This window comes from Phoxinus phoxinus, assembly GCF_949152265.1.
Source record: "Phoxinus phoxinus genome assembly, chromosome: 1".
NCBI lineage: Eukaryota > Metazoa > Chordata > Actinopteri > Cypriniformes > Leuciscidae > Phoxinus > Phoxinus phoxinus.
The window spans coordinates 24,565,793-24,583,545 of record NC_136876.1 but is presented as its reverse complement, the minus strand read 5'-3'; the positions used below and the strand labels follow the sequence as shown (position 1 = coordinate 24,583,545).

Genomic DNA, 17,753 nt, shown 5'->3' with positions numbered 1-17,753 from the left:
ATGTCCAAAATATTGTGATGTTCAATCTCCACAATTGAGCAATTGCATTTATTCCTATTGATAGACCAACATTTTTATTGGTTGTACTAATTTGCTGACTGAAATTTTTTGAGTGGTCAACTTAAATGGACCAAAGATGTGTGAGGAGAAACTGGACAATGTTTCACTTGTATAATTTAATGTTTTAAATTCGAGTTTGAATGTGCTCTAAATAATGAATTCCGGAGGTATACCTTTCTTTGCCACACACACAAAAAAAATCCCTAAAAGGGACACAATCAAGTATTTGATGTGCAGTATGTGGTGTGATGAACTCTTTTCTTTATCTCCTGTCCTCTCCATACTAGATGTTTCTTCTCTCTTATAGAAGATGAGTTATCACTGAAATGGACACAACAAATAATCATTTGACAGATTTCATCATATGTGCCACAGTCAACCAGATGGCATTAGAGGCCATAATCAAAGCCATGATTTTGTCACCATGGAATTATTTAAAACTTTAGCTCTGATGAAAATGAGATACAAGAGACAGATCTTTCAATCTCATCATCTATAACTCTGTCCCCTAATCTGATAATTTTGTTACCCGGCCTAGACGCATAGTGAATACTATTGAGAAGATTTAGAGACCAAATTACTTAGACCTGGGAATCTAGCAGCACAAAGAGTCATTGAAATCTAAGACTATAATATAATCAGTGATGTCAACATGGCTCAGTTGTCAGTGGAGAATGACTGGCAATTTTTGCAAGGTTAAAAATCAATGTTAAATTAATTTCCCTGGTTTCACACACCAGCATTACTGATGACATAAAATCTGTTGAAAAAGGCAATGCGTGAATATACACAACTGAAGTGCCTTAATGTCCCTCGTTTTTTTAGCGAAAATTGTATTGAACCATTAATATCCCTTTAATAACAATTCAAAAGAAACAGGCTTTCAGAGAATTCACATTATTCATGTTCAGACCAAGCAGACAAAACTTTTTTTAATTTTTCTTGCTCTAGTACCGTAGTTGCTTTTGAGTATGTCAAAATAAAATAAATTGAACCACTTCAGAATCAAAGTATCACAGATGACCAAATCATTTTCTTTTAATTATTGGAATATAGCACAGCAGACAGAAGGTAAAGCAACACACGGAGTAAGTGTACAGTATGAGATGGCTTATTCCTTTGGTTATTACAGAGACAGTACATGCATAAGCTGACCAAGTTCTTATTCAGGTAATAGTGTTCAGTTCAGTCTAACAAGAATAACTTAAATAATCAGTAAGCCTTCATTTTCGGTAGCCATGCTTTATACTGGATTTTAAGAAAGTGCACAGATATGGGTCACACTCCGTATTAATATGTGCCAGCACATTTGAATTATGTCTCCAAGCTACAGTTCTTATGCTTCTGTCAAATTAGATTCTCCTTCCTTTATGTCACAGCAGAAAGGCACTTTTACCAGTTACCAGTGGGTATTCCTTTCCTTAGCAACTGTCTCCAGGAAATGCAAGTGATTCGCATAAAGGTCCAAGGAGGAGTCAACATCAATCCAACTCACTTGACCAGCATCATCGCCTGCTTGCAATGGAAACTCACTTACACTATTGCCTAGATGGAAATAAACTGAATCAAACACGTGGGGTAGAACAATGTACTTGTATTATTAAGTGTTTCATCAATATACTGTTTTTACCTGATTCATCATGGAAATTGACCGCAACTGTCTCCATCCAAGCATTATCTGTGTTTCTTGGATCATCTACATAACCTTTATACACCTATAGAAAAAAGTTGCTGTGTTATAAAACACTGCAACACTTAGGCTGTGGTTACCATTGTTCATTGTGAGGTGTGATTCATGCATCACTACACTATTGACAATGGACCTTTTCTCTCGTGAAATTTCACTAATGTGGCTGCACCTTTAGTCACTGTGAAAACCACATATAAGCACATGACCTCACCTGAAGACCTTCTGAGCTGAAAAGCTTAGTGATTCGCTTTTGGATATTTTCCGTCACACTTGCAGATGCTTGCAGAGAGTTCATTGCCTCTTCTGAGAACTCGCGCTGCAATGTTTGAGAAATGCGCTCCCCGGGGTCTACCATACCCTGAACGCACAACAACAACAGATTATAACCCTATGTTAGCACATTAGCAGAATGAATTAAAAAATAAAAGCTTAAAAATCACCCCACACATGCTGCTCACTCAAAAGAACCATTCTGAAAATTTGACTCAAAATGTATTGTGAGATGGTCCCTGTTAAAAATATATAATAGATAAATGCTTACATAAGCATCGCAGTTTATACTCACCCCTGGGATGGCCCATTCGCCGCAGTCCAGCCTCTTGATGGACACAAATTGCAGCATGGGTAGTTGTGAGGTAGTGTGGTGGACACGTTGTCCTTCCGAGTCTCTTTTCCACCTGTATGAAGCAGCCACAGGAAACCGGAATGGGTGATTGTTTTAAGCATGTGTACTCTGCCACATTGAACACGAAATACCTTGAATGCATGGAATTGTTAAACCGGTTAAATGGGAGAAAGACGGCAGTTGAAAGGTTTGTTCCCATTTGTTAGTACCTGGTAACTATTGGATCAGCAGCGTGGTTTGGACCCCACCTTCCCAGTAATCCTCTGCCCTCGAGTCCAGTTCTTCCATGTGGATTACTGAGGATAATTGACAGCGAGTAGATTTTAATAAGCAGCAAATCAAGCCTTGTAAATATAGCAAATATTTTGGATGACCTAGTATTTTAATGTTTTGAATCTCTTAATTTCATAATAGATTAATTTTGCAGCATTGACAGTTATTGAACTGGATTGAATCAACATTCGAGCTGAATAACTACACTAATGTCTTCAGTAGAGCCGCTTATAGCTGAACTGAACTTTTATAATTACACTGAATCTGCTTTGATACAAGCGCAATATAAATAAAGGTGACTTGACTTTGACTCACAGTGGTTTTCCATTCAGGATAAGATATAAACCATCGTGGCTTCTCCTGTCCACAGATCCATCCAAGGAATTGAACTGTGGGGGAAATTCACTAAAGGAAGTGTAAATAGTCTAAATGAATTAAAATAAACTTTTAAACATACATTTAAAAACATTATCAGGTGTTTTTAACCACTATAATTCTCTTGTGCAGTTTTAAATCTGTAAGATAAATTTTCAGTGCAGCGTTTTAGATTGAAAAATATATATAACGGTATATAATGAAAACAAATAAAATAATATATTCATTTGATTTTTTATTTTCATAATGGTTACACCAGATTCTGTGACCGTCAAAATCTATGACTGTAGTGAGCGTGGTTGTCACTGTCCTGGGTGATCTACGCAAACAGCGTAACTTGACTATAAGCCAAAGTATAACAAAGTAACGTTACTATAATATTCTGTTACCCTCCTCTATTTCAAAACGTGCACGGACATCAGCGTCGTTCTCGCGCGAATGTTTAATGAACAACACGGAAAAAACATATACAGTATATAAAAAATAAAAAAACAATTGAGCTCAATCTGGGCAAGCAAATAATCATCCTGTACTCATGGTGCGTTTTATGTTGTTCTCACCCAATCTCTGGGTCAGCCCAAACAGGCTTTTTCAGCACAGTGGGGGCCGTATAGTTAACAGGGTAGTACTGGGGCCAGTCTGTCTTCCAGTCAACTTTGTCATCTGGGACAGGAAAGCGGCTTGTGTCTGAGCCAGGATATACTGGACAACGAGCCTTAATGTGCGCGACAGTAGACATGTAGACAGATGTTGATGAACAGAGACTGGGAGTGCTGTTAATGGCGTTCTTCCTACTGAAAATGGGTTAAAATAAACCAAGTTTAAATTTCACAAAGTCAGTGATGTTTCTTAAAATAATAATAATACTTGTAATACTCACAAGACAAAATACAAGGTACTACAAGAAAACGAACATTATTAAGACATGAAAAAAGAAAGCTTTATCATTTGAAATTAATTTCATTCATTACAGTAATTTACATACCAGATTCCACTTGTACCCGCAGAGTACGGAAGCCCAAGAAGACTAAGCGCTACTTGCACCGACGCAACCAAGTTACGAGAAACTGTTTTCATTCCGAATTAAATGAAACCCACCAGGAAGTGAGAGATCAGCCCAGCCTTTCAGTGACGTAATTCATGCGACTTGCTGTAATGATCACGAGCCACTAGGGTGCTCTGATGGATGATCAGTAAAATCCTTTTATATACATACATAATACTGTCTATGGTAAAATCTCTCTGGTAGTATATATATATATATATATATATATATATATATATATATATATATATATATATATATATATATATAAAACGCACCATGAGTACAGGATGATTATATATATATATTGTAGTGCTGTCAAATCGACAAGTTTTTGTTTACATAATACGTGTGTGTATATATTTTATATATGTCTCTCTGCGGACGGGTGTGTGTGTGTGTGTCTATCACACAATTTATACATGCATACATTAATCGCTAAAATGATATCATATATAATGAAGGAAAATATGCCGAGTTCGTATACTATTTCTCTTGCATTTCTTGTTAAGATATCCTCTTCTGTCTTTAGTTTTTTTCCAACCACAAACTGTAAATCACGCCGGGTGCCTACTAACCGTAACCGTGGGAGGCATTCTGCACACCCACTCGAGCGCTGTGTAAATGCGTCTGCTTTGTGGCTTTTCACGCGCAGCGCGCGCCCCCGAATGTTGTACAGGAGAAATGCGCGTTCGCGCTCACAATCAGTTTGGTTTAGATGCACGCTCGTTCCGCACTCGCATCCACAGGGGGGCCTTGACGACTCCTCTTCGACTGTCAAGAAAGCGCACCGTATAACGGCAACCTTTGCCATCCAATAAACCTGTCTTTGATCTGAAGGCAAATAACGAGCCCCCCTCCCGCCAAAGACTGAGCGAAGTCGACTGATTTGTGGACAGAAACGATGGCGGAATCGGGCAGCAGCGCGGCGGCGGTCGGAGCCGCGGGCTCGAATAGCAGCGCCACCGGGACTGGAGGAGCCGTCGCACCCGGGGGAGCGAATGGAGCGGCGGGATCCAAGCCTGGCCTGGAGTCGGTGAAGGGACAAAATTTTGACGTTGGCCCCCGATACACCGATCTTCAGTACATCGGGGAAGGGGCCTATGGAATGGTCTGGTAAGCGGAAACTGCTCGTTTTTGCAGTCGCACACTTCGATGGAGATAACGTTACTGTTGGATCGGGGCGATAATTAGTGGGCTAGTAACGTTACTACTGATCAGCTCTTCGTAGTAAAGAAAAAAAGGGTGTTTATTCGCCGAAAACAAATTGCATTCCAATTTCAAGATCAGAAAAGCAGATATAAACGTTGTTTCGAAATCAACAGAATAATTTGTTTGGCTCAACAAGTTTTTGCATATCCTTCCCAGAATATCAGGGCTAACAATAGATTTCGAGTAATGCATTGGATTAAATCCCATTTCTTCAACATTGGCTGTGTTTCAGAACACAGCGAACTGCCTACATAAACATATTTTCTTTCTCGTTCTGCATCATAGGCACCTTTAAAATGTTCAAAAAATCCTATCTAAGTAACGTTAACGTTAGGCAGCTCACTTGGTTTAAAGGCACAACAGTGTCTCGCTGCACGTGAATCTGTGTTATTGAGAACAGGCGTTTAGTTTAGACGTTGAATGTCCCTTGTCACTCTTGATTTTAGGAGTCTCTTTAGTTGTTTGCATTCTGAATCTGCACGCTAGGGCTGTTAGCGCCACAGCTAGCAATCTGACATCTCACTCCGAGCTCGTAAAACAGGCGTGGTTACGATGCGGCCAAATAATGGGCATTGTGTTTTAGGAAATGTTTTTGTAAAAATACATACCCACTATTTCTGAAATATAATGTCAACTGCTTATAATATGACATAAAATGATGGTAAACAAAATAGATAGCCTAAGGTGCAGAATTCAGAGCTGAGCGCGTTTGTCTGCCCTCCATCCTCAAAATGACTGTCAAGTTTAGCAGGAGGATGTAAACAAACCCCCTGTAACAAAAAGGCCTTCTATGGAGATCTTTGGTTAGGGCCATCAGACTGCTGCGGAAGGAGAATGAAAAATATATAGAATCTAGATACTAGGATTTTTCCACCAATACAGTGCACTTGAAATCCATGAAATCTTTGGAAAATTTGATATTTTGCCCTGTGAAATCTCATAGGGTTTTCTCTCAAAATTATATAAAAATGTTGTAATTTTGATATGTTGATTCGATGTTCAATTTGGTAAACATTTTTAAATGTCTAAATTATTTGTCTTTTATTAAATGTATGTGTATGTATGTATAGTGTATGTATGTATAGTATATATATATATATATATATATATATATATATATATATATATACATATATAAACCTTTAATAAAAATATAACAATCTTATATAACAATAAACAACTCCTAAAATGTTTAGTATGGCTTGAGGTTGACACCATTTACTTTCAAATGTGCCACTAAATCATGCAGTATGTTTTTCCACATTATATACGAGTTAAATACGTGCACAAGCTTATGAGTTTATTTTTTTTTATTTTTTTTTCTCTCCTCTCTTCCCATCATCTCTTTTCCTGCCGCCTGCAGCTCAGCTTTTGATAATGTGAATAAGATCCGAGTGGCCATTAAGAAGATCAGTCCATTTGAACATCAGACCTACTGCCAGCGCACCCTGAGGGAGATCAAAATCCTCCTGCGGTTCCGTCATGAGAACATCATAGGCATCAATGACATCCTGAGAGCTCGCCGCATCGAATTTATGAGGGATGTGTATCCTTAAACATGCACACTAACTGGCTCACAATGCACTAGGCCAAATTGTATCTTGAACATAGTGTTTGTACATTATCACATTGTTATATTGTGTGTTGCGTTGTAGTTCTTTAACACCGTTACAGCTATATCGTACAGGACCTGATGGAGACCGATCTTTACAAATTGCTGAAGACACAGCAACTCAGCAACGACCACATCTGCTACTTTCTGTACCAGATCCTGAGAGGGCTGAAATACATTCACTCTGCCAATGTCCTGCACAGAGACCTGAAGCCTTCAAACCTTCTCATCAACACCACTTGTGACCTCAAGGTCAGAACAGCCAAACCAAACATGAAACTCTTAATATAAGAAGTTGTGTTTAGTATACAATTGGTAATAATACAGCAGCATTTAACCTGACATTAAAAAATTAATGGATATAAAACAAATGTGATTTTAATGAGTGGAAATTATTTCGTAATAGATCTATTTTGGTGAAGATATCTTTGAGAAACGCAGGACCAAATTTAGTAATATAGTTCTTGTGCTTTGGGCAATGATCCTAGTGAAGCTAAATATAGAAGTTAGAGGCTGTTTTTTAAGCAAAATTGCATGTTGGAGGGTTGTATAGAGGACAATTATATTTCCTCACCCATAGATCTGTGACTTTGGCCTGGCACGGATAGCCGATCCAGAACATGACCACACTGGGTTCCTCACAGAGTATGTGGCTACTCGCTGGTACCGTGCCCCAGAGATCATGCTCAACTCCAAGGTTTGTGCATGTGTGTTTGTCTTTAGCATTTAAGATATGAACTGGGTGCATATTTTGACATGATCTCTTTATCTTTCAGGGCTACACCATGTCCATTGATATTTGGTCTGTGGGTTGCATCCTGGCTGAGATGTTGTCCAACAGGCCCATCTTCCCTGGAAAGCACTATCTGGACCAGCTCAACCACATATTGGGTAAGAACATGAGTGTAATGCTAAATGGAATTTCCTCTTTTTCCAACTTCTCTTTTATTCTCAAATCTGCACTACCTGAAACAGAATAGACCTGAAGCTCTGAAGAGAATAGACTATCAGCTTCTGAACAGTGTGCAATGGTGTAAGCTAACTTCCCTGGGCTTAGGTTCAGAAATAACATAAAAGTACACTAGTACACTATCGTTTAAAGGTTTTGGGTCAGGGAGATTAATACTCTTATTAAAGGACTCATATAATTTATCAAAAGTGATAGTAACATTTTTTTTCAAATGTTCTATTCATCAAATAATCCTGTAAAAAAAATGTATCATGGTTTCCACAAAAATATGAAGCAGCACAACCGTTTTCAACACTGATATCAAGCAATAATTGAGCAACAGATTAGCATGAAGACTGAAGTAATGATGCTGAAAATTCAGCTTCAAAATCACAGGAATAAATTACATTTTATGTTAAGAGCATATACTAAAGCAGTGGATCCGTGGATCTTTTTGACATGACATCTAGAATGTATTTAGTCAAATGTATATTAATTTTATTACTGTATTTAAAGGACAAGTTCGGTATTTTACACTTAAAGCCATGTTTTTTAGATCGTTTCTGATGAAATAGAACGGTTAAGATTAAAATTTGTACACATGCTGCTGTCCCGAGAATTTTCGGTTTCTTTCGCTTTCCCCCCCCACCTCCACAATGGCTGCATAGGTGCACTGGAATAATCCTTCCTAAAACAAATTAAACTTTCGTTTACAAAGACGTGAAACTCACCGAGTGGTAGGGGTGGGACGATACAGGTACCTCACGATTCAATTCTGTGGCGATATGTGGTCCACGATATGATAATATCACGATTCGCGATATCTACGATATTCAATATATTGGAAGAAAATTCATCAACGATATATCACGATATATGTGACTGAAAAGAAAAAGGATAAGGAAATAAGGAAATTTTATGCATTTATTAATGCCAACATTGTACAAAGAAATATGCATTTGCATAATAACTCACTAACTTGACGATATCCATATGGGGCTATACCTCAGTGGTAGCAACCATACAGCGTGCGCATACACTGTCAGACACACACACACACACACACACACACACACACACACACACACACACACACACACACATTCTCTCTCTTTCTCTCTCTCTCTCTCTCTTGTTTTTTTATGTTGAACGGAATGGCTACTGTTCTCTAATTTTCAACAAATCATTTGCACACACATTCTGTAATTTTTCTATCTGAAGCTATTGCCTGCAACATTGAAAGCTCCGGTCTCTGTGTTTAGCACGAATGCTCACGTGATTGCCGCCGGCTCGGGATAAAATTTGTGCAGGACAGTCGTGCCGTGTACCAGCTGCTTTGACGCGATTATCAGTTTAACTGACTCGTAATGTGTGCAATATCTCACGACCTCCCGAGTGTCCGAACTCGCACCGTGTACGCCGGACGCCCGCCTTTACTTGTGTTCTTCACCGGCCGCTGTTTGCGCCACTTACCCCTATTTACTCGAACAGCGCCCCCCGCAAACAGAATGGTAGATATTGGGTAGTGACACTGACAACGGGTAAATTAATAATTTTGTGTTGTAATAAAATATCGATATTGGGCGTTAGTGTATCGATTATTTATTGCGACAGAGAGCACAACAATATATTGCAATATCGATTTTTTTCCCCACCCCTACCGAGTGGTCTGGGGTGTTCACTGATATGCTCACACAAAAATCGCTGCAAAAGATATTTTCCAACAGGTTTTATCGTAGTTTTTGTCCAACTCCATTGACTTGTATTGGATGTGCTGTGAGGTACAAGTCAATGGATCTGAAAACAAGGCTTTAAGTGTAAAATACCAAACTTGTCCTTTAAGTGGCAACCCAGCACAGTACCAAAATTGTGTATTGTATGAAAATAAGCAAAAATGTCTTTAATCAATCTTTAAAATGTATTATTATTATTAATATAAATAATAATTTACCTTTGCAGTGAACTCACATTTAGCTTCTACTTGGCATATAGTTTTGTTTAACTATTTTTGGTTTAAGAATCTTCTAACAAGATAGATTTTGAATGAATTTATGCCAAAATACTGTTTTCAGAAGAATTTTCTACTCTCTTTTAAAAACTGAAAAGCTTAACCAGGCACAAATATAATGTTAGTTAAACATTTTACTAGCATTTAAGCATTATTTTTTATTCAGAAACTGTCCGTTTTACACAAGCAAACCCAAGGAGATTGTAGAAACAATGATTTTCTGTTGATGACCACTGTATTGTTTTTTGATTCATTTGGGCGTGCAAGCATTTTAGCTTGTTCATTATGTGTTCATTTTCCTGCCCCATCAACCAGGTATTTTGGGCTCCCCCGGTCAAGATGATCTAAACTGCATCATCAACATGAAGGCCAGGAACTACCTCCAGTCTTTACCCCAGAAACCGAAAATCCCATGGACCAAGCTGTTCCCCAAAGCAGACAACAAAGGTAGGCTCACGCATTAGGATCTTTAGGAATGTTTAGTGAATGGACTAACTAAATGATGTTTTGTTTTTATTAAAAAAATGCCAAAAGTTCTCTGTGATGAGTAGGGTTAGTGTAACACTGTGTTTTCACCGGACACGAGTGGCATGATGTGACAAATCCGAAGAGAACCCATTATATCCAGTAATCTGTCTACATTGGATGTGGTTCGACTGCGACACAACAAATTCCCAACAGTAAACGGATGTCCCATTCCATTTTTGTTTTACTTCTGACACAAAGAATAAATTCGCAACGGTCACTTTGTCGCTTCTAGGTTAGACAGCTGCCAGTTTTTGCGGCGCGATTCGACGTGACAACTGTCACATCTGTTGCCGACACAGTGTAAGGGGATAGGGTATACAGTTTGTACAGTATAAAAACCATTACGCCTATGGAGAGTCCCTGTAAACCACATATACAAGTGTGTGCGTGTGTGCATGTGGGAGTACTGAACAAATGTGGGTGTCAACAAATGGTCTTTTGATGGTCTGGCTGCCTTGTCCAAGTATGTTTAATGAAACATTGGCTGGAAAGACAGAAAAAGAAAAATGAACTACTGTGTTTGTACGTTTACATCCTGGTATGCCTTTTCTCTGTGACTATTGGTTTGTTTTTTGTTAGCTGTGCATGATTTATAGGCTGTAAATTAATTTAGCACTAATAAAATAAGTTCTTTTGTAATCATAGATTTGTAATCATAGATTTAACATAGTAGCGTGGAACTTCTTTATGTACTTCTACTTTTGTGTTTCAGCTCTGGATTTATTGGACCGCATGCTAACCTTTAACCCCATCAAACGTATAACCGTGGAGGAAGCACTGGCCCACCCCTACCTGGAGCAGTACTATGACCCCTCTGATGAGGTATCTCTCTTTCCCCTCCAGCTTCATCCATTTCACTCCCCTTCAATCTGTCATCTGTACACTCCCATATCTCTTAGGCTGCGTTTACACTTGGCATTAACATGCGATCACTGTGATCCGATCAAGCAGATCATAAGCCAACCAGGACACGGTGCATTTACACCTGTCCACATCAAGTGGCTTCTGTATCTGGATAACAGATCGGATCTCGCATTCCCGCGAAAAAAAGGGTAGCGTGAAGTGCAGGGTTTTCTTTTAACAACAGTTTTCAGTTGGGGACATTTTACAAATCTCGTCAAATGGGGCGGGGTTTTGTGTGACGTTCACCTGTGAACGCAGACACGATGGCTGGATTGCGTTTACATTACACTGAGATCCCATCACAGGCAACTTATGCTGGGAAACTAGCCTCAGCTGTGAGATTCTCTAACACTGACCGACAGGAACTGCATTTACACTTGGCATTAACATGCGATCACCATGATCCGATCAAGCAGATCGGATCATTAGCCAATCTGGACACGGTGCGTTTACATTTGTTCATATCTAGCCTCTGTATCTGGATAACCGATCGGATTTCTGTTTTTGCATAATATTTAAATTAGGTCTGTAGCACGACACCAAATTAAGAGTAAAGATTATACAAATTAAGCAATGTCCCAATTGCTTTCACTCACTTTTACTTTTTCTATGCAATCTCCAGTCATCAAATTACGTTTTTTGAATGAAGGAATATTTACAGAGTTGATACAAAAATAGCTGGGTTGATCGTGTTAAACAAGTCACATCATCGATCATCGGGGTTTAAGGTTATAGCGTGCAATGACTATATGGGAGATTAATAAACATGCTGAAACAATAAAAACATTCAACATTTAAAACATTAAAAAATAAAAAGTGTATTCCCGTTATTCCTCTGGCAAAGCAGCGCACGCTCTTCATTAAGATCTCATGATCACAGCTGTGATTGTACAGGTATTCGCCTCGTTCAGATAATGTTGCACAATTAAAATGAAAAATGACACACAGTATCATGTAAGTCTAAATAAACTGTTTTAAATATTGACGTTAATTGTAAGGTTCAAATAAGTTTAATTTATTGTCTAAACGCGTCTGGTCATTATTTTCTGACAGCCACGTGTGGAGACTGGGTGGGGATTTATATGACGTCCACCTGTAAATGCAGACACGTTTACATTACACTGAGATTCGATCACAATGCGTCCTCGGCTACCTCTGGACCAGGACACACTGATCAGATAACATTCCCATCAGAAACCCGTTTACACTTGTCTTTTCAATGTGTATGTGGACAACATCCGGATACAGGTCGCATGTTAATGTCAAGTGTAAACGCAGCCTTAGTTAAGCCTAATAGCATTTCATATTGTTTGCAAATTTAGCCGGTGGCTGAGGAGCCCTTCACTTTCAACATGGAGCTGGACGACCTTCCTAAAGAGAAGCTGAAAGAGCTAATCTTTGAGGAGACGGCACGCTTCCAGGCCAACTACCAGGGCTCTTGAGAGGGACAGGTACAAAAACGCATGACAAAAGATCTACAAGTTTAATATATTTATATATACATTTTAAGGCATGCAAGACAGAAATGATAGATTTCAAGAAATGTGACTAAAATAAGTTTAGAGGAAGTCAAATGCCATGAGCAATTAAAGACATAGTTCACCCAAAAATGAATTGATGACTTGATTGATGAATTGACTTACTTACTTCCATTAAAAACACAATAACGAGATATTATTTAAAAAAAACGTACTTTTCCAGAAAAGACATATGGTGACCAGAGGTTGTCAAACTGCAAAAAGGCAACAAAAAACACACCATTAAAATAGTCTATATGACTCATGCACTATATTTGTGCAAGATCTTTGAATGGTTATTCTCAATTTGAATTTGTGCATATTATTTGACATATTCGTATTGGCAATGCATCTCAATGTACATGTACAAATAAGATTTGAAATCTACTGCTGTCTATTTTTGGGTGAATTATTCCTTCAACATTTATTTAAAAATATTTATTTTATTTTTCCAACAAAAACTAAATCTTAATCATAATTATTTGTGGTCTACTAACATGCGTGTATCGAGAATTCTTTTAAAGAGACACTGTGTAGTTTTTTTTAAGTATTTTATTAACTAAAAATAAATGTCTTTATTCATAAATATGTCCTCACTGGTGTACAATTACCTCTCCCAACGATCCGACTTATCCTCGTACGCGAAGAATTTCTTATCTTTATTTACATGGGACAGGTAACTCCACAGAGGCTTCCATGTCGTTCCGTCATCTTGAAAAACTATAATAGCAGAGAGGGACAAAAAGCACTAGGCTACCTCAACGCTTTTCCACAATGGGTTTTCGTACAGAGCCAGCGTCACATGACTGAAACCAGCAGAAGCGGACAAGGAGAGAGGCGTAATGCGTGTCACTTCCCCAGTAAATTTAAAAGGCTGCACTGCACGGTACTTCATTTTAAAAATTCGAATTCAAAAACCGAGGGTAAATAACGGGATAGCCCAGTTGGAAAAAGCTAAAGAAGGAGAAAGGCTTTGAAAGGGACACTGAAGTTTCCTGCTTTCTTCTCGACGGGTAAGTCAATGTTACGGTCTAAATTACAAGCTTTTTTTTTTTCATTGCTTGGTTATGTAATTCATTATATAGACAGCATAACAGTAGAACATGTATAGTTAAACTCGATGATGTGATATTGTTGTCATAGCTTCTTGGTTCATAACGGCTACTGTAGTTGCAACAACACGCATTTGAAAAAGCGAGGCACTAGAGAGCACTATTCGTTTGAATGCAAAATAAAATTTCACCGCTAGATGGGAGAAATTCCTATACAGTGTCCCTTTAAGGTTATATAATTTCATTATAAAGATCATTTGAAATTATATAACCTTCAAAATAATTCTCGGTACATGTATGTGAATATACTGAACAGACCATTTTTTGTGTTTGTTAAAAAATACTGGAATGTATTTAAACCTTGTTTAAACCTGTTGATGTCCACTGATGGTCAGTAATCCTTTTTTGCAGCCATCATTGAGAATAATGGAGCAGCGTGGAGTCTCAGATAAAGATAACTCCAGACAACCTGCGAAAACATATACATGCATATATACATAAAAAAAAAAATCAAGATAAAAAGAGGAAAAATGTACATTTAAAAACTTCAACTTTGTTTTATCTGTCCATCTCTCTTTCTTGCTGGGAAGCTGTGCGCTAGTTTGGGCTTCTAACATCTTATCATAATGCCATTAATGGGGGCCGTCAGACTTTCTATTCTCTTCGTATACCGCGCACAGCTCTCTGAAACAATTGCATCTTTCACCCTTTCTATCAATACCCTGCTTCTCTCTGTATCCGTCTCTTTCGCTTTATGTCTCTCTCGAAGGGTGTCTCTTTACTGGTCTGTGCTGTTCTGGGTGTTTTTCCCCCCCATTCCAACAGAGATGGAGAGAGAGAGAAAGAGAATCTCTACGATGGGCACTGACTGGTGTGTGTGTGTATATATAAGTGGTTTTGAATTTCATTGGAGTATTGTAAGTTGGCAATCTGTATGTACACTGTAATTTGAACGTTAAGATCAGTTACAAATCGTGTTTTGTAATGTTGGGAATTTATATTAGAGTATCTTTTGAAATATAAAGTCATTGCTTGTGTTTCTTTTTCTTTTTTTTAATTCATTCAAAGACAAATTATGTTACATTTAATGAGCTTAGACTTTTATTTTGTTTTCTGTTGTGAGAAAAAGAGGTCTTGCTTTGATTCTTGAGAAATATATTGCGTAAAAGAGAAACGGCGACAGGCAGGTTGAACGGAGGAAAGAGAGCAAGATGGAATAGGATCATCTGCTGTAAAATATAATGTTCTACTGTTGAGAACTGAGACTATTTCTTGCCAATGTTCTTGGGAAAATCAAGCCATCAGTATCATCTTTTCTTTTTTTTAATGTTGGCTTCCTTTCCCTCCTTCTCTTCTCCTCCTCTCGCTCGTCTGTTCATTTCATGGAGGTTCTGTGGCTTCTGTGCAGACCTTCATCGTGTGTTTTTTTTTATGGGGGGTTGATACTGATTTCTTTGTGAATAACAATAGTTGTCATTGGTTACCATGTCCATGGCTACTGTTGCCATGATTCTTTTCTGATAAGTCACACATAGTTCCCCACATTCTGGCTTTGTTACTCGCATATATATCGGCCCCTTACTCTTTCTTTCGCATCATCCTTGTTCTCTTTTGTTTAGCTTTTCTTCACTTGTCCTGGAGTGATTGAGGAATCATAGCCAAGCTTAACACTTTCAGAGCCATAGCACATTTTTTCCTCATTCCCTCCCTGTGATGTCAGAACTTTTCAAAGGGCTTTTCCACAGGGCTTGCTGACCTCATGCCTCTCCTGCCTGTGATTGGCTCATCTAGTCTCGAACTGACTTACTCTGCATGCATTGCATCTAAGACGTAACAACCTGCCTTTATTACATGTTTTCAATGGAGAAAAAAAGAGCTGTTTTTAAAGAAACCGTCATTGCTTTTGGCCAGTCGTGGATGAGGAAAGCATGTTCAAGTGGGAAGTTAAAATGGCACAGTGTGTAGCTGTTTTTGTATAAATACAGGGTGTGATTTGCATAAATTAATAACCTCCCCCCCCCCCCCCCCTTGTGTAAAACCCCATTGAGACGAGCCCCAACTGCAGAGGAAATTCACACCGCACGTCAATCACGTGACATTTTTCAATCGGTGCACCTGCACTTTGTGTCCATGACCAAACGTTTTTAGTGCAATTTTATTCTGTTATATCTATTCCTGTGACAAAAGGTTTCTGTCTGTTTTCTTTCTATGCTTTAGTCTTTCTTAATCCACCACTTGTTAGGGTCAAATCTAATGTAACAGGCAATGACGGTTGGTCGCGTCCCATGTCTGTGTCTGTACGTCTGTCTTTTCCAACCAGAAGCTGCTCTTCTCCGCTTCCTCATGAGGAGGGGAGATCATCCCGCTCTGTGATCTGAGGGAAACATTCATTACCAAGAAAAAGATTATTTATATTACTGTATTGTCAATGGCAATGATATGCTTATTGTGAATGGGACCATGGGGACTGTCAACAGTCTTACACACACACACACACACACACACACACACACACACACACACACACACACACACACACACACACTTAAGGATGTATTTCTCACATATAAACCTGCACGCATACAGTATATGATTTCAAAAGCCTGCAAAGGAGGCAGATATCATAATGTTCTTTTAATGGCTGTTATTATGATTATTGCTGGTGTTATATTGGTGGTCTTTTTTATTTTAAACTGAAAAGGGATTTTAAAACTTTTGTCCTTTTTTAAAGTATGTTTTGCTTTTCTTTCATTTTGTTCGCTTTGGGTGTGAAAAATAATTGGCTGTTCACTCTTTCTGAAGTCTTTTTTCCCTGAATCTTATAAGGAATTATTTTAAAAGATGATTAAACGATATGAGTAGATTGTCAAGAGAAATGAGCTATGGATGGTTATAGTCTATGTATATGCTTATGGGTATAATAAATTAAACAATTAACAAAAACAGAATTATATACATATATTAAATAAAATTCCTGATACTGTAAGTCCTTGTGTTGTCTGTTTTGTTTTTAGAATAAAGAAAACCTTTAATCCTGCTTGACAGATTTTTGCTAAACAGAAAAATGTACAATTAAACAATATTTTTCAACAAACATGAAAATTAAATGTATGTACACCATTTATCTTTTTAAATAATCATATATGTAGCATATTAACATCAAATCTTTTGAAGTTAAAATATATTTGCAAATTATCTTTTAAAAAGTAAATTCACATTCTCCTTTAATTCAGGTATTTTAGTTTTTGTTTGGTTTAAAACCTAATTGTGCAAGTGTCAAATCAAATTAAAATCGACTGCTCTGCTCATGCACTTATGGCAAAAATAATAAAAAAAATTATTGCACTCAATTATTTATATAATTATATTGCCACTCAAATATAGATCGTTATTTTTTCTCTCTATTAGTGTATTAACAATGCATTTATGACCTTGCTTCCATTTCAAAAGGAATAGCTAGAAGGTCTGTTCCAAAGTGTATTGTGATTAAATTGCAATCTGACAGCCGCAGTTAGTTGCCTTTAGCCATATTTAGTCATGATGGAAGAAGAAAGTTATCTGGTTTCCTGTGAAGGGAGTGGCATAGCAATCGAAATCTACTTAATTCTTCTTAGCTATGGAAAAATAAAGCATGGATCATGGAGCATTAAACTGAGCAAAGGTTAACTTTATTGGAAGTTGATGATTCATTATTTTATGGATAATTAATGGCCTAATATTTTCTTGTTTTCTGGGAGCTCTTTTACCTTTTTTTTCTTTCACATATGCCAAGTTGCCAGTCCAGTTGGACCACTCCTCTGCTTCGACAACATGTTCCAGCACGGCTCGAGAATTCAGCTGCGAGGCATTCTGCTCTTCAAGACAGATCGAGCTGTTTGGGTTGACGGTGTGCTTTTCTACCACT

The 17,753-nt window shown here is 37.9% G+C and overlaps 2 protein-coding genes across 3 annotated transcripts; one reads left to right on the top strand and one right to left on the bottom strand.

Moving 5' to 3' along the window:
- Window positions 1-1,065: 1,065 nt before the first annotated feature.
- Window positions 1,066-4,933, bottom strand: nudt9 (nudix (nucleoside diphosphate linked moiety X)-type motif 9). 2 transcript variants are annotated; one of them, XM_079612948.1, is made up of 9 exons: window positions 4,647-4,933; window positions 4,009-4,202; window positions 3,584-3,817; window positions 2,964-3,053; window positions 2,585-2,671; window positions 2,316-2,427; window positions 1,962-2,108; window positions 1,691-1,775; window positions 1,066-1,605 (listed from the first exon to the last, which is right to left on the bottom strand). In XM_079612948.1, exons 2-9 carry the CDS (start codon window positions 4,098-4,100, stop codon window positions 1,460-1,462), a joined length of 993 nt encoding a protein of 330 aa, XP_079469074.1. In that variant the 5' UTR covers window positions 4,101-4,202; window positions 4,647-4,933; the 3' UTR covers window positions 1,066-1,459. The 2 variants fall into 2 exon arrangements, with proteins under 2 accessions (XP_079469074.1, XP_079469073.1); XM_079612947.1 differs by lacking the exon at window positions 4,647-4,933 and adding an exon at window positions 3,904-3,921 and having other exon boundaries at window positions 4,009-4,139.
- On the top strand, window positions 4,926-16,398 carry mapk3 (mitogen-activated protein kinase 3). The gene is made up of 9 exons (XM_079612934.1): window positions 4,926-5,184; window positions 6,644-6,826; window positions 6,955-7,144; window positions 7,473-7,589; window positions 7,669-7,783; window positions 10,165-10,296; window positions 11,090-11,199; window positions 12,603-12,731; window positions 14,261-16,398. The coding sequence occupies exons 1-8, from the start codon at window positions 4,973-4,975 to the stop codon at window positions 12,720-12,722; spliced, it is 1,179 nt and encodes a 392-aa protein (XP_079469060.1). The 5' UTR covers window positions 4,926-4,972; the 3' UTR covers window positions 12,723-12,731; window positions 14,261-16,398.
- The last annotated feature ends 1,355 nt before the right edge of the window (window positions 16,399-17,753 follow it).

Bases quoted from the DNA above. Each gene is read 5' to 3' on its own strand.
- nudt9 (XM_079612947.1), bottom strand. From the start codon at position 4,100: ATGAAAACAGTTTCTCGTAACTTGGTTGCGTCGGTGCAAGTAGCGCTT. The intron at 2,672-2,963 runs GTGAGTCAAAGT...AATTATCCTCAG, and splicing joins ATCCTGAATGGAAAACCACT to TAATCCACATGGAAGAACTG. The intron at 2,428-2,584 runs GTACTAACAAAT...TGCTTCATACAG, and splicing joins GCTGATCCAATAGTTACCAG to GTGGAAAAGAGACTCGGAAG.
- mapk3 (XM_079612934.1), top strand. From the start codon at position 4,973: ATGGCGGAATCGGGCAGCAGCGCGGCGGCGGTCGGAGCCGCGGGCTCG. The intron at 5,185-6,643 runs GTAAGCGGAAAC...TGCCGCCTGCAG, and splicing joins GGGGCCTATGGAATGGTCTG to CTCAGCTTTTGATAATGTGA. The intron at 6,827-6,954 runs GTATCCTTAAAC...ACACCGTTACAG, and splicing joins ATCGAATTTATGAGGGATGT to CTATATCGTACAGGACCTGA.